General features: G+C 45.2%; 1 protein-coding gene across 2 annotated transcripts in view; it reads right to left on the bottom strand.

Moving 5' to 3' along the window:
* Nucleotides 1-14255: 14255 nt before the first annotated feature.
* Nucleotides 14256-16377, bottom strand: part of LOC144125562 (uncharacterized) — a 51828-nt gene continuing 49706 nt past the window's right edge. The window contains exon 5 of one of the 2 annotated variants that reach the window (XM_077659051.1): nucleotides 14256-14564. In XM_077659051.1, coding sequence (XP_077515177.1) covers nucleotides 14413-14564 — 152 coding nt within the window. In that variant the 3' untranslated portion in view covers nucleotides 14256-14412. The remainder of the gene's footprint in view (nucleotides 14565-16377) is intronic. The other variant, XM_077659052.1, reaches the window with a different exon arrangement.

Here is a 16377-nt window from a genome sequence, read left to right as displayed (position 1 = left end):
TATAACTGGGTCTGATAAAGCGAATTCTCGGGCGGCATCGAGTTGTTCAGCGTTTTGACGTGCGACTCTATTTCAACAGGCAAGTTCCGTCGAAACAAGAGGAATGCAGCGCGGCGAAGGTGGTCCGTATGAAAATACAAAGCGTCGCTAGCTTTGCGTGCCACGCAGTAGTCCTGGGTGAAGCGGTCATACTAAGCAACTTCACAAAAGAAAGCCAAACAAAAATTCTGACAGCTATTTTCGCTGTAGCGGTGAGGCCGCCTTGTCTTCAGAATTGAGCTTCGTGTTCTATGCTTGTTGTGTCCTCCTCCATCACGAAATAATTCATTGTAACTTGGTTTTTTCTTTAGAATTTTTGGTTGTAAAAAGGGCCTTTTTGTGGTGCTACTTCTTTGCTATTGCATAGCTGCCTAGCCTTTCATCCGATGTGAAAAAAATTGCGAGTGTCCTTGAGTTTCAATTTCACTACTTGCTTTGCCACATGATTGGTTTTAACTTGAGCGACTCTGTATACTTTTCCTAGATATTATTATTTATCAGTCCTATACCTAAGCTTTGTCTGCTCGTCCCAAATGTTTCGTGGTTATTTGTTATCTCTGCGATTTCCTCAGTACTGTGAAATAAAATGAACATGGCGGCAGAAGGCAGCTGGTGATTTGTAAGCCAACTAATAAAACCGCAGTGTTGCCTACTGGGCGAGGAACCGCCTCTCATGCGGGAGGTGCGGGGTTTGATCCCCAGTGCCGCCGAGTAACCACCGCTGATACAATGGGTACAAGCTTCTCCTTACCTGGTGCTCGGCTTATTCAGGATGAAATGCTGGGGAATGGGTCCCTGGCGCCACCTTGAGCAAAACGAAAACACCTTGTGCCGTGGCGCTCTTTGGCCATAGATGCCCTTGGGCATTTGCGGCCTCCGCAAATTCACTGTCATCATAATAATAAAACTATACCGTGACATCCCTGAGTGGCTCACATTCCCACGTCGCCATCAGGCCAGGGCCATGTTGCGGTGTAGTCAGGTTGACGGTGACGATGGTGGTACGGCTCTTGAATAGCGACATCGAATTCGAGATACACCGGCTTGAGCCGACCAGAGAACAGTTGACTTTCGCTGTTGGCCTTAAAAGAGCAGGGACAGCGAATTATGGTGGACGTAAATCGCCACGTGAAGTTCGTCTATGCCCGGTGCTTCACTTATAACTCCTTTTTTTTTCTCTCAAATTGCTTCAATTTCGGCAGCGTAACAGTGATTTTGACGGAACTGTTTAGTTTAAGTTACTCTAAAGATTGAAAAAAAAAATAGCGATATCTTAACCGCTTCTTCTACAACAAGGTTCAAAAAATGCAATTCTATATTTACTAACACCTCATTATCAGACCTGTGACCCATATTTATTTTTTATTTATTTATTTATTTCTATACATACTGCAATCCCGTGGAGGGATTTCAGCAGGGTGGGAAGACAGGAGAAAAAGAAAGAATACACTTCAAGGGCGGGAGGATAAATGAAAACAAAGGCATGTTTCAACTGTGCAATCAACAAAAGAAGCACAATAAAACATGTAATGACAAAAACTTATTGAAAACATTCAGATGACATTCAAACAATTTCAAGGATGGCTGAAGAACTTTAGTGTTGGTAAGTAAATTCCAGTTAGGGAAATTCCAGTTCTAGGGTAAAATGTGTACGAAACATTCAAACGAAAATTTGCAGTCCTTACTCCCATAATTTCAATCTACACCAAGTTACTGGCATCTGGATACCAATCCTCTACCAATGCACCCCCCCCCCCCCCCCTCTATAAAAAAATGCATAGAAACATCAACCATTGCTATTAACACCTGCACTTTGCGGGTGAGTACGCGTAGGAAATATAAGCACATGGGACTTCTTCAGCGTGGGCCCTCGGTCCTCAGTTATTAAAATCAGGAGAGACCTTATAAAAAAAAACACAAAAAGAGAAGGGACAGAGGCAGGCGACAATTCCAACAGGCTTGCAACTATGCCTTCAAAGTTTCACGAGTGAGCTCATCAGTAAGTTGTGTAATCAATACCTCTTCCTTGGGCCGCTAGTAGGGGCTAAGTGGTAAACAATGACAAAATATTGACCTCTATGAAAAATGTTTTTTTTTGCTTCCAGGTGTAGTGCATTGATCAATAGGAACAAAGTGTGGCTTCCAAGCAGAAAAGCAACGCGTTAAGCACCAGGCAAAAAAAAAAAAAATCTTGGCGTTTACTACGGAAAAGACGCAATCTGCCTCCCGTTTGCTCTGTCCCATCAATTTGCCCTTTGGCACCTGATAACCTTTCCGATATGGCGCGTCGTCGTTCTTGCAATTGCATGAGTGTGCATCAGCGAACAGCGTCCGATAGGCAGTTTATCAGATACAGCGCCTCCACTTAAGCAGCGCTCTCCGGTGCCTTTCAACCAGTTTATACTAGGCGTATCTTTTATCAGATATGCGGGGACCGTTCCTCAAGTAACGCTGGCTCCATGCCGGATCCATCCGACAGAGGAAATCACCAGTTCCGATAGTGGACGACGCACTACCTAACCTGACGTCACCGGCCCCTATTCGCACGCGGATGGCCCAGGCTTCGCAGGCGAAAAAAAAAAGCAAGCGCTTTTTCCCTCGTGAATTCTGGCGGTGGTGTGCTGCGTTTTTAGAAGTACAACTCTTGAGTGCGGCAACAATGGTATTTTCTTTTCTTCTTTTTGTTTCTTTAAGGCCGCTTTTGTGTCAAGAAATCGGCATGGTGCGCTCGACTGCCCTCATCATTTGTGCTGATGGAATTGAGTGGAGGAGGAGGGGGGGGTACCTTCATCTTTCCTCGAAATAAGAGACGCTAGGAGGGCAACACGAGGGGGGCGAAAAAGACCGTGTTTTCGAGAATTTTACATGTCCATCCACTCTGTCGTATGCTCTTGCGGTTCGCCGTGTGCATGCAAGCTGCTGCCGGATGATCCGCACCTCACTGGTCACGTGACGTTTTCATCTGTGGTATCTTATGGGCGGGATCCGCGAAAGCCACAGATAGCGGTCGGGTGTCATTCGCTATCCCACTTTTCGACCAAAATCTTTGTGCTCTGGCAACACTGCAATCGGGCTCTCAAACCCTTTCCGGTTAGTAGTTCGGTACAACATATGACAATAATGGCGGCCTTCAGGTGAATAGCTTGCTTTACAAAATACAGAGGCCTCTGGCGCGCCCTTTTTGTTCGCCGGCTTGCTTAGGCATGTTCCATTGAATGAATTCAGAGCACGGGCTGCATTTGCTGCACCAGAAGGATAAGAATGGGGTAGAGCGCATATGGCACGTTCTCTCAGATCATGAATGGCAGTTTACAAAGGGTTCAGCTTACGTCAAGGACAACGCAGCGAGCCATGGAAAGAAAAATGATAGGTCTAACGTTAAGAGACCGGAAGCGCGCAGAGTGGGTGAGGGGACAAACACGGCTTAATGACATCCTAGTCGAAATCAAGAGGAAGAAACGGGCTTAGGCAGGGCATGTAATGCGAATGCAAGATAACCTTTGGTCCTTGAGTGTAACGGAGTCGATTCCAAGAGAAGGCAAGCGTAGAAGGGGGCGGCAGAAAGTTAGGATGAGATTAAGAAGTTTGCGGGGATAGAGTGGCCGCTGGCAAAGGACAGGACTAGTAGGAGAGATATGGGAGAGCCTTCGCCCTGCAGTGGGTGTATTCAGGCTGCTGATGATGATGGTGATGCATTTGCTCTTCTGTCGAACACTCAATCACGCTTAATAGAAGTAGCGTTTTGGTCAAATGCTTTAAGGGAACCCTCCAGCGTGGACTAGATCCACCCAAGCGCAGCCTTACGGCTACAAAGGGAAAGCTTTACAGTTTTCTCAGAGACTTCGCAGTTGAAGAAAAATTCGTCCCGGTCCGGGGTATTTTCTTTCTTCGTATGTTACCGTAAGATAAACACTGGTACTAATGAATCGCATTTGCTTTTTGTATTATATTCTGTGCGCTGCTGGGCGCCCCATTTTCAGTTGATTACGGCCGAGGCCTTAGCGAATCCAACATGTATTAGTCAGCTCAGAAAGCGAAAAGGATTAACTTGGAGCTTGTCACGACTTCTTCCAGTGCGAAGGTGGCCTGCAAGGTTGCAGCCCAGCGTTCTCCACTATAGGCAGTGATGATCGCGCTCTTCGCATACAAACGGGCACCGGTTTGCGCTATTGCGTGCTTCTTGTTGACTTTGAATTGGTTTATTCTACATAGAGATCTTCTGGAGGTGACTTACATTTTCGTGGATAAAATTCACTGGTGATCAATGCGATTAATGCGGAGGGGAATGTGTTAATAGGTGGGCTCTCAATGCGTGAGAGCGTTGACTCTTGACGCCTTCTTCGTTCAGTCACAGAATATAGCGCATGCTCCAGGGATTTGCGGCGCCACCAAAGGACGACACTGACACCATGTTTGCAGCCGCTACCTGTTATCAGGAGGACTCTCCACTGCACTTCACTAGCCGCAGTGATCGCCCTACTGGACTAGGACCACACTTGAGCTAACAGTCATCGACGAGGCCCTTCGGCTTTGCAGCGCACAGCCAGGTACTACCATCCACATTTACGCTAGTAGTCAAGAGGCAATCAAGTCTCTCACTGCCCATTCTTGAGAGACTTCAGTGTCATACCACATCAAAGAGCACTGCCACTACCTGTAGGAGACTCCCCAGGTCTCGGTACGGATTCATTGGACGCCCAGACATCATGAACAAGGGACCGCGAACCGGGGTACAACAAATGCGCATAGCGGCGTCCTCCAGGCGAGGCACTTGATGTACAAAAATATTGAGGTATTTGGCGCGCACTTTTTGTTCGCCGGCTAGCTTTAGGAATGTTCCATAGAATGGATTAACAACACGTGCTGCATGCTTTTCGGTCGAACGAACAACCACGATGAATACAAGTAGCGTGTGATTCGGTAAGAAAACCACAGATACTAATGACCTGCTATTGCTTTTTGTCGCAAATTCTGTGCGGATCTAGGCGCCTCAGGTTTAGTTGATTACGGCCGAGGCCTTACCATAGGCAAATCTAACATGTACTGTTACCGCCCTTATTGCTTTTCCACACCCATCATTATACCTGAGTCAACCATCACCCGCATAAAGCACGACCTCAGGGGTTTGTTGCGGGACCGTGTCGCTGGCATCACCCCTCCTACCCCTTCTGCCTTTCCCGCTCGGGCCAGGGTCTCGCTTACAAGGCAAGAGCCAGTGCAGAGTGAACACTGGACGCCCTGAGTCGATGGCGCCGAACCAGGGTTGGCTCCCTCAGTTGCGCTGCTGATTGCAAGGTCGATTTACGGCACCCCATCTGAACCCTCCTCAAGCGCGGCGAGCCTCCGCGCCAGCTAAATCTCTGCCCTCTACATTCCAATCTCTGCCCGCTAATCACTGCCCTCCACTGGACGCCCTCCAGTGGAGACACCAAACGCAAGCTCACTGCCCTGGTGGACTTCGTTTGGGAGTCAGACATGCTAATCCTCACCTGAATCTCCGACTTCCGCTTAATCCTCAGGCCATCCTTGTTCGCCTGCGTACATTGTGTAAATTGGCACTGACGATGAAAAAGTTTAAGACGCGCATAAATTGGCTGCCTGAGTAAGTGGACTCCTCAGTCGCGCTTTCAGGTACTTGGCAGTGGTGTCAAGCTGCAAAAAATGTGCTGTCGCGCGCTATTTCGTGCTTAGCAATGCCAAACCGCCAGAACATCTTTCCTCACGCTCTCTAGAACATACATATCGGACGCAGTGTTTTCGTCCACATAACCGTTACTGAATGATTCTAATACATTTAATGGGTATGTTTCGTATCGGTTCCGGATGGGACTGGCACATTAGATTCTTTCTAGCCAGCAGCTGCACGTGTTTGGGCGCATGACTTAGAAGACAGTAGTGATTAGCAATGAGGAAGATTACAGGCTCGGTTGCGGTTCCGCTACCGCCTTTGAGCTTAGCCGTGTTTTTTAGTTCAGAGTATGCAAACAGACTCACAACTAAACGCCCAGCCTGGTGGCGCCATCTGCTTGTCAGGACGGGAACTAGTACTGTCAACTCCTCTCCTTTTAAGCCTAGTAGCGGAAGAATGTTTACTGTAAATAAAAAATAAAGCAAATTAATCATTTATAGGTTTGCTTATAAGTGAGATGAGACGAAGCGATGTACCGGTGTTCGATTTATGGCCAGTGAACGCGCTGAAAAAGGCCGCCACAACGACGAATTCATTCCGAGGCGAGGTGTCTTGCGTCGAAGGGCACCGCCATGTTTGTCGCCGCGGCGGCGGCGAACGCGAAAAATTTAGGTCCAGCTCAATCGCCCTCGCCGGATTTTTAGACAAGTGTGAACGGGTCCTTAACTGCGCTTTGCGTTTCCGCAGAGTAAATTATAATTTTCTCTCCGTAAGCGTGTTTGGGATCATTTAAAAATTTGAAGCTTATTGTAGCTGATGCCAGATGCACTTTCCTCCACTGCTAAATAATATAGGTAAGTGCTCTCCCATATTTATTCCGTGCTCGCAAATATGACGAGCCCAATGAGAGGAACTTTATTTTACTATTTCTCTAACGACATCAATATAAATTTTCTCTGCGAAGGGCTGCTTTCGTAAGAGGGTTGGGTCTTACCTGTTTGGTGCGTAACTTGATTGGCGTCAGCTCGGGATCGCATACAGCTTAAAAAAGATAGGTTCAAAACTCGGGGTAAAATTCTGTTCGTTGACCCTAACAAGGGTTACTCGAAGTGTCGCGTAGTTAACAAGAGCAGCGTTCGTCGCACTTGCTCGAATAAACACCAGAATCAATTCTGTGTGTGTTAAGAGGGCGTATATAATATACATGACTTCGTTCCTATTTAGGCGGTATTGTATCCGCCAAACTGAAATATGCATTAATGACAGACTCTGAGAACACGTGGCATCATTCAAAGGGGTGCCATGGATTGGTTAATTTTTCCCTGCATCATGCGAACCGTATGGGTAAATTAAAAAGGAGAAAGAAACGTAGCCCCCCCCCCCAAAAAAAAAAGAGACAAGGACTGAGAAAGACTGACACACAGCGCTAACTTCCAACAATGATATTATGATTACCTTAGTTGGCGCAATGTGTGTTCGTCTTCCTCAGTCCTTATTTTTTGCGCTAAGTTTTTTTCCTTTCACACTTACGCATAAATAATATGGAACCAACTTCAAGTAGATAGGCCTGAGGAGCGACCATTGAATAAACTCCCACGGAGAGTTAGGGGAAATTTATTACGTTTTAAAAAGGGGATGAAAGCAGATGATGTAGCTTTTGTATTTGTCACATACCTCAAACGATTTGGTGACAGCATGTTTCAGACATATTCCTGTGGAATGGAGTTCCTATTTTGAGCAAGGGGAGTTTAGATAGCACATGTCCTATTAGAAGTCTTATATTGGCAGATTCCTGTATAGTGGGAGGGCACTGGGTAGTAACAGCTGAATTTAAGGCACGGAATCTCTTGTATACATGGCACCTCCGCTAGTTGAGGGACAGAATCGTTGTCTCAGTCAGCGAGAATTTTCTCCATTATGAGTCCTAAGAAACAATATCTAATTTTTGTTTTAGACAGGTAATGCTTAATTTATTTTTATTTACCACTCAATATACAACGAACTATATAATAGGCGTTACGCCGCACCTATCAAAGAACTAGTCTCCGGGAATTCATACAAAATGTGCAGTGCATGCCAGGTGTGATAAGGGAATAATCAAACGTTCTCTTACATATGAGGTTATAATGTTTAAAGAGACATCCAGGACAAATAGAAGTTTGGCTACTTCGATCGAGCCCCGCCGCGGTGGCTCAGTGGTTAGGGCGCTCGACTACTGATCCGGAGTTCCCGGGTTCGAACCCGACCGCGGCAGCTGCGTTTTTATGGAGGAAAAACGCTAAGACGCCCGTGTGCTGTGCGATGTCAGTGCACGTTAAAGATCCCCAGGTGGTCGAAATTATTCCGGAGCCCTCCACTACGGCACCTCCTTCTTCCTTTATTCTTTCACTCCCTCCTTTATCCCTTCCCTTACGGCGCGGTTCAGGTGTCCAAAGATATATGAGACAGATACTTCGCCATTTCCTTTCCCCCAAAACCAATTATTATTATTATTATTATTATTATTATTATTATTATTATTATTATTATTATTCGATCGACTAGCATTATCTAATGAAAAAGGCTACTTTCACTGGCAAATCATGTTTTTGATCTCAGGAAGGCAAAATAAATGTAATTATAGGAATCGCTGCCACAGGGCACTTCTAGAAGTAAACTGCGACGAAGTGAAGAACTTTTTCTTTAAGGATCTCCAGCGTATAAACAGCGAAAACGCGATGGCTCAATGGGTATCGACTGGCTACACCACCGTTCTTATTGTCGAGTGGTGGTGCGAACCGCAACAATCCTAGATGAAACTGGGCGCATCTCAAGTCGCAAACAAAGTGATAAAGCCACACACCTGTCTATTCAACACAAACAAACAAAAGTACATAGCTTCGTGGCAATATCCAGTGAACCATCACGTTCTCTTTTATGCTCTGGATGCGATCATTGCCGCCGAGAGAATTAGCCAAAAAATACACTCCATTTGCAACTCGAAATACATTAGTAATACGCGTTCCTTAGTGTCTTTGCAACAATGCATAATTTCACTTAGATAGACAGGACGTGCACCAGGATCTGTAATCTGCGAGCTCTTGGATCACTTTTAGGAAGTGCACTTTGTCTGTGTCTCTAGCGCAGTTACCATGTGCATTGAATCTACAGGACCAGAAGCCAGGTCTTGAGTGCACGATGCTTGGCAAACCTATCTTTTGCAGGATACAGGGGATCGAGATTAGCGCGACCGAAGTTCCTGTCGGCCCTGGGCTCGCAGGACTGGTCACTTTCGGTGTCCATCGAGTTTGAAAACAACCGATGTTCAGCTGTCGGGGTGGATCTGTCCTAAAAAGGAGGAACCTGGGAGTTGGGGTCGCGAATATCTGCGGAGATTTGGGTGGCCTTGCAAAGTTTGGTTAGGACAGCGAACCTGTGCCTTCTCTGTGGCCTTCGTCTTCCTCTTCTCTCTCTCTCTCATATCCAGCAATTTTTCAATGGGAAAGGTTTATGAAACTCAGTCGTTTCATATATCGTAAGATTTAAGTATAACAACCAGTATGCCCGCATATCTCCTGTCGTCAGGATTGCATTTTTTAAAGGGTTTTTACATATTCAAAAACGTTTCCTTTTGGTTTTCTATAGGAGTCTTAACTGCTCAATGCGGCCAATACAGCAACATTAGACGATACTGCTACGCATCAGAAGAATGAATCATTACCTGGAATATATTCATAACAGTACCTTATAATTTCCCAATACTCTAAATTATTTTTTATAGATTGACTAAAATCCTAGGCTGAGAGAAAGAAAGGAAATGTTTATGGCACACTGCTGTATGGTTCCAAAGTGTTTTCGTTCAGAACTGCGATCATTAGAGGGAGCCGCGATTTGTTTTTATCACCCGCTTCGCATGCACCTTAATTCTTCATTGTCTTCGTATGCACCTTTCTTTTTTACTTGACATGCAAGGCATAGTAGCAGGTTTGAAAAAAAAAATTAGAAAGTACGATGATCCGCCAATTTCACGGCTTTAAGAAAGAAACGGAACTCATTGATGTCGGGGCTTTTATTTTTGTTCCAAAAGACGATAAGAGAGTGCGCAAACTGTAAGAAAGTACAGGGAACACATTTGCATGGAAGATAGAACACCTGTTGGAAAGCTAATAATCTAAGTAAGCATAGTAAAAGCTAGAAACGTGGGACACCAATGCGGCGGTAGCGTAGTGCTGAGCAATGACCGCGGCCGATCCCGTGCGCTTCTCGCTCATCGCGTGAGGACCAACGTTGACCCCCTCTGCCTCACCATGGCCAACCATCCCAGACAGCTCGTCGTGTTTCTCGGTTCCGCCTTCTTCCGCCTCTTGTCTCTGCTGTCGTCGTCCGTGGACTAATCACACTGGTGCGGGCACTTTTCGTCATGCAGCTTCCAGCGTCTGTCGTTACTTCGGTCTGCCTCCTGGTACGCCCCGTTAGGAAGCCTTCTTCCTACGAACGCTTAAGCAGCCCAAGCGGATTCTTTTGAGTGTTGAAATTCACTTCAGGGAGAAGTAAAGTAGTCTTTAGAACTTTACGGACAGGAGCTTCGGATCCAGCTTTGGTAACTTCTGGTTAAACACTGAAGCTTTTATAGGAAGCATGAAAAAAACAAACACAAATGGAATGTACGCAGGAACATTATGTCACAGTTGGCAACGCGCAGAGAAACCTTGAGTGGTTGTGCGGTCTTACACTCCTTTGAAAATCTAAATCCATTTGGCCGGACGTCTGAGCTTTTGATATTGCGAAAACAAGCAGTGAAACAGAAAATAAGATTAAGATTTATGCGCCGGGCGACTTCGGGACTGTGTTACAGTTGCAGCCTTGTGGAAATATGTGTACATAGTTCTGCCTTCTTAACATTGCTAACAGGAATGTTTCAGTTTCCAGGCATTGCGGATGCTGCGTCAGGTCGAGGTGGTGCTAAGAACTGTGTTACTGGCGACGACGGGGCGGTGCTTTCACGATACGGCACCGCGCTCTCCTACACTCTAAGCACGAATACACCTATATGGGAGTAATAAGAGAGTAAAGTGCCTTCTAGCGCACACCATTTTGTAAAAGGGAGTGCGCAAGAGGACCGTTTACACCGTTATTACTACTTTCTGTTTAGAGTGTAGGTATCCGGTCTCTAGCCTTTAGCACCGCCAGTGTGGACACCCCGATGTTCAACATGCTCTCCGATGACTCGTCGGGCCAGGCACGTTCCAGCTCAAGTGCGAAGGCCCGCCTACATTGTATAAGGCTTTTGCCGACTATAGTTCGTTAGGCAGACGCTATAATTCATATTTTGTGATTTAAATGTTGATAATAGTAAATTATTTTTGATGATAGAAAGTGGCACAGTATCTGTCCTACATTTCAATGGACACGTGAACCGCGTCGTAACGGAAGGAATAAAGAAGGAGGAGTAGGAGGAGGAGGAAAACTTTATTAAAAAGAAGTGGAGTTGTTCGAGCTAATGTGTGGGGTCTTTATTCGAGGGGTCTTTAGCTTGAGCTGCCCTGCGGAACTATTAGATGAGAGCCCATTGGTCCTCCAAATTATCGCCGGTCAGCAGCGCCTCCCACCGCTTACAAGACCTGTTTTCCGTCTGCAGATTGTTTGGTTTGACCGCACATCCCCACAAAATAAGGAAGAGTGTTGGGCTGAGAGAAGAAAGGCATGAAGAGGTACCGTAGTGGAGGTATCCGGATTAATTTCGACTACCTGGGGATCTTTCACGTGCACTGGCATCTCAAAACACGCGGGCGCCTTTTGCTCGAAAGCTTTATCAACTCAAAACTTCAGTGGTTCAGAAAAGTACGTGCGCGAAAGAGCAAAGGCAATTGGTCTATACCCTTGGCCACGCGGGTCGAGTGTTTGACGCCAATTAACATAGCGGTTACCGCGCTAAGCACCGAAAGCAGAAGTAAGAATAGCAACCAGAAAACCAGGAAGAAAACCAGTAGCATTGGGAAGACTGAAAATGCTAAGCGACCGGTAACACCATAACGACGGGGCCGTGTGCTTAATGGACATGAAAGAATGACGTGCTCATAACAAAGATTAACAATGTAGACTGGGGAAACCGATTGGTGAGACTGGTGCTGGCAGCACCCGCGGCGTGTCCTAGAGTGCGCGATCAACTGTATTCGAAGAGTGGGGTCTTCGAAGAGGCTCCCGCAGTTATTGATACGCAGACTATTTCGTGTCGCGTAAATAGTCACCACTTTTATGATTTTTTTTACCAAGTCCCATATATCGTTCAATGTAGGAACGCCTCCTCTCAGAACGGTACACCACGACTTGAGAGTCATTGTAGCGTAACCTTACTACATTCTAACAGTGAAAGCGCTCAAAAAGACAAGGACGACCAAAGAAGAGAGCATACGAAGCGCTTAGTGAAACATGCGTGCTGTATGAAGCATGGCTCCCAGTGTGGACACTGTATGAACAACAATACATCTAGGAGTCATTGTACCTTGCAGTTCCCCCATCGTTTAGGTGACCACTCCATAACCAATCGGGTAGTGTGTGCCCACACAAAAAAACTACCGCCACACCTGCGCAACGGTTCTTCGAGAGTGAAAAAAAAACGCCAGGCCATTCATCCTACACTCATTGCTTTTAATAGTGATGCGTACCGGCCGTAGATGCCGAAAAGTTTTCAGGTTTTGATAGCGGTACAAACGCTGCATAAGAAATAGAACATTCGGTCAGGAGCTTGTGGCTGCTGACAAGCCTCGCATTTGAGGATGTTTTTATGCGTTGCATATTGCACTCACTCAGTTCAGCCCTTGGGCGCGGCCGGGCAGCCACCAAACCACGTGACGTGACGTCACGACAGCCGGAGGAAAAGCTGGGCCCGCGCGCGGCCGCAGCCACCACCTGACTCCCGCTCCTCCCGCTAGGGGCGCTGCGCCGGCGCATGGCGTCACGGAGGAAAAGATGAACCCCAACTCGCGCGGTCGCGCGCGGCCGCAGCCACCACCTGACTCCGGCTCCTTCCGCTAGGGGCGCTGCGCTATGATTGACGTCATGGCATATGTATAAAAGAGCTGCGCTCCTTCGCCGGGACAGTCTTATACCCCTGTCACACGGGCATTTCGAGGGCCCTCGAACCGATAGTCTATCGACTCAAAGGCGATCGAGCGCTGCTACACGGACAGTTTCAATGGCGATCGAGTCAACAGCCTATCGAGTCAACGGAGCAGCACGGAACTCCATCGAGATATGCAACGCATTCTTGGCTCAACCAAGCTAAGCCTGGCCATTTTTTATTAGGCTTTCGTGCCAAGTCACAGCTGCTGAGTATGCTAGAAAATAAAAATGAAAAGAGCAAGAATGCACGAATGTTAACAATGCGCACAGGCGAGCATGTGGGCGAAAAAAAAACAGCGCTTTATCAAGGTCATTGCTCATGGAGGTTGTTTCTTTTTCCTCGGCTTCTTTTAACTTTATTTCATCATCAATTTCAACGAGGGGCTAATATATATATATATATATATATATATATATATATATATATATATATATATATATATATATATATATATATATATATATATATATATATATAGACTTGTATATGCAGGCGCTATGCGCGGCAAAAAACTAGTTGCAGTCTGAGCGCTTTGTGGTGTCTACTCAGTCGGTCCTTGTTTTTTTTTATTATGCGCTGTGATGAAATCGACAAGCGTAACCAGCTAGTCCATCGGTTTGTCCCAAGAGTCAGAGAAATAAAGAAAGCAAGAAAGGAAAAAAAAACCTGTATGCACCCGAACCGCGTCCAACCCGTATAAACCAACCGATAAAAACACTATGTCAAGAATGAAGGCTGCCTCGTGAAGCAGAACAATGACGTGCAATACGCATAACTGCTTCACTGTCCTTATTTCACTGCTGTATTTTTTTTTGGCGAGCACTACAGTGGCGAGTTCTGTATTGCGTGCTACAAATGCGCGAGGACACTACTAATATCCTGGGCATTTCAAGTCATTTATTTAAATAAATCATCTCCACTCTGTAATCGCCCACGCGTAACTTTAATTCAACTGGCACTGAAGAACTTACTCAATTAATCTTAACATGTTAAAACAGCACTTCCAGTTTAACGCCTATGAAATCAAATATTTTCCTTCCCTCATTGGCAGTGCGCAGTAAGCCGTTTTGCTTAAATTTATTTCACAGATTCTATTACTCCCTGGTCCTCGGTGATCAATTTATTTTGCAGCCGCATTTTATTTCTCGTCGTGTTGACCCTATTGTTGACCCCATAACACAAAGAGCTTCCATCATTATTTTTTTTATCTCGAACATCACACGAATAAACTCATCTTTGCCGTTTATCATAATGAGCGATTTCGAAATGTTCTAGCTAACAGTCGGTAATTTGGGGTTGACAGGCTTTATTTTCTTTCCGGTGTTGCTTTCCTGTATTGTGCACTAAAGCTTATCGTTAGCCCCCACTCGCTTAAAATGACTCATCCCGAAAAGCAAATATATAAATAACATAAAACAACACTCACCTCATGTAATACCGCAGCATAGAGCTTCTGAGGTATGAATAAATAATTAAAAAGTCAACACTGTCCAGGAAAATCGCTGAAGGTCGTCACTTTCGCTTATATTTTAACATCAGGTCCTTCAGGTCACTCTTGTGCATAATAATGTTTGTTTTTTACTGTCAAGGCAGTGGTATGCGTCTATAGAGAAAGTGAAGTTCCAAAAATTTGCAAACACTTTTATTTCTCGTCTACAATGGTGTCTGTGACCTTTGTTCTGGTGTTGCCTATATACAACAAGCGTCCAAACACTGCGAATGCCGCGCACAGAAGGATTCCTCCAGAGATGCGATAAAGGTTGTCGTAGGACCCCATAGTATCGCGAAAATAGCCTGCAAGAAAAAAAAACCAGATGCCAGTTAGATATTTGAAATGGTCTCGCCGTAAGTTATGAAACAAAAACTGCACGCGCGTTGCCAGTGACCTCTCGAAACCGCATTATTTCCGTGAGAAGCTTTTTCGGATATTCTACTTGACTAGGCTAGTCTTTGGAAGAACTGAACAGGCTGTCCCAGCTGCAGATTTTACAGCGTGAGATGCAAGATGTATTTCCTTCGGGGTAAGCGCTTGCGGCGTCACAGTAATTCGCAGGCGAAAACTTCTTTAAGAACGTTCCATTTGTGTTGATTTCAATATGCGAATACTAGTTATACTTAAACGGGAGGTGATGTGGTAAAGATGTTACCACAATCTACTCCGCTGGTGAAGGGGAACAGTTTGAGTGGTTCTTTGTCCTAAACCTCTGGCACAAGTTCGATCACACCACCTCCGCCCTGAAAGTTTTTCTGTTCTTTCTTTTTCAACAAAGTATTCAATGCCTCAATCAAAAAAAAGACTTAGACCGCTAGTGCAAGCTCATAGCAGTGCTTCAACGGCAAATTCTGAGCGGTATGGCAATGACCAGAGTGAGATAGCCACCCGAGCAAGGGAAGTGCGAACGAAGTACTTGAGACGCAGACATGTGGCGTTTGTGGCGCTATAGGGAGAGTAGAAGAATCTCTCAGACAATAAACACTGTTTAGAGAACTGCACTATCAGGTGTGTTCATGTTCTTCTACACCTTATCTGAATCTTGACAGGAAGATAAATAGATAAAAAAATTTGTTCTGTTTTGATTACTTTCCTAATAATAAACTAAGAGTATAGCCAATAATCACATCCGACAAGTTTGGTTCTGACTCAGTTCTAGAGGCCCGAGTAATCCGCAGACAGATATGAATACGAAGCCCTCTGTTACAACAGGTGCAAGAATAACCTCTAAATATAAATCGATCGGCATGTGGAATTATCAAGAAATGCAGCATTCAGTAGAAGTACAGCGCGTCCCATCCTCCTTTCGACACCTATCTCAGCACTGACACCGGGGGAGGGGGCAGATGTGATTGTGCAGTTATAGTCCATGAACCTAATTTGTACACTGAATCTAGTTTAAGATAATAAAACTTTAAATGAAATGTTCTCTTGATGAAAGGTACTAGCTAAAATTTTTTGAATATGTTCTGATAATCAGCTAGTGATTAATCCTGCGAAAACGAAATTCATAGTCTTCAAAAGTAGCCAGAAAATTCTTTCGTGTCCTCCTATGTTAACCCTTTGCTCTTGTAATCTTCCGGCTTCTGGTAACACGAAATTTCTTGGCGTTACTCTTGATACAGCTCTTAAATTTTTCGTCCATATCGATCGTAAAAAAAGAGATCTATGTTTGGCATCAGAGCGCAAATTAAGGCGCGTCCATATTTTCCATGCAACCTACTCCTATCTTTGTATTATGCCTTCATACATAGTCACATCACTTATAGGATTATTGAATGGTGAAATACTTATCATTGCCGTTTATTGTCTCTGCAACACTTATAAAACCAGGCCATCCGCATTATTACCCGTATCCCTTTCTCTACTAATGATCGTTCTTTATTGCATGAGCACAATATTTTACCAGTCCGCCAGCTTTTTTATATCACCTTGGAATCATGTTCTTTAGATTACTATATGGCACCCTACATTTTCAGTTTGTAGACCCCATCCTGCTGATCAATCACAGCCCTACCAGATTTGGAGCAAAAAACAAATCTTTCAAAGCAATTTCATTTCGGAATACATTGCCGCCCACTCTGCATTCTAGAATAAGCTCAGGGTAGTTTTGCT

The sequence above is a fragment of the Amblyomma americanum genome, chromosome 3, assembly GCF_052857255.1.
Source record: "Amblyomma americanum isolate KBUSLIRL-KWMA chromosome 3, ASM5285725v1, whole genome shotgun sequence".
NCBI lineage: Eukaryota > Metazoa > Arthropoda > Arachnida > Ixodida > Ixodidae > Amblyomma > Amblyomma americanum.
The sequence above is the reverse complement of the archived record's forward strand: the minus strand, read 5'-3'. Positions and strand labels throughout refer to the sequence as shown.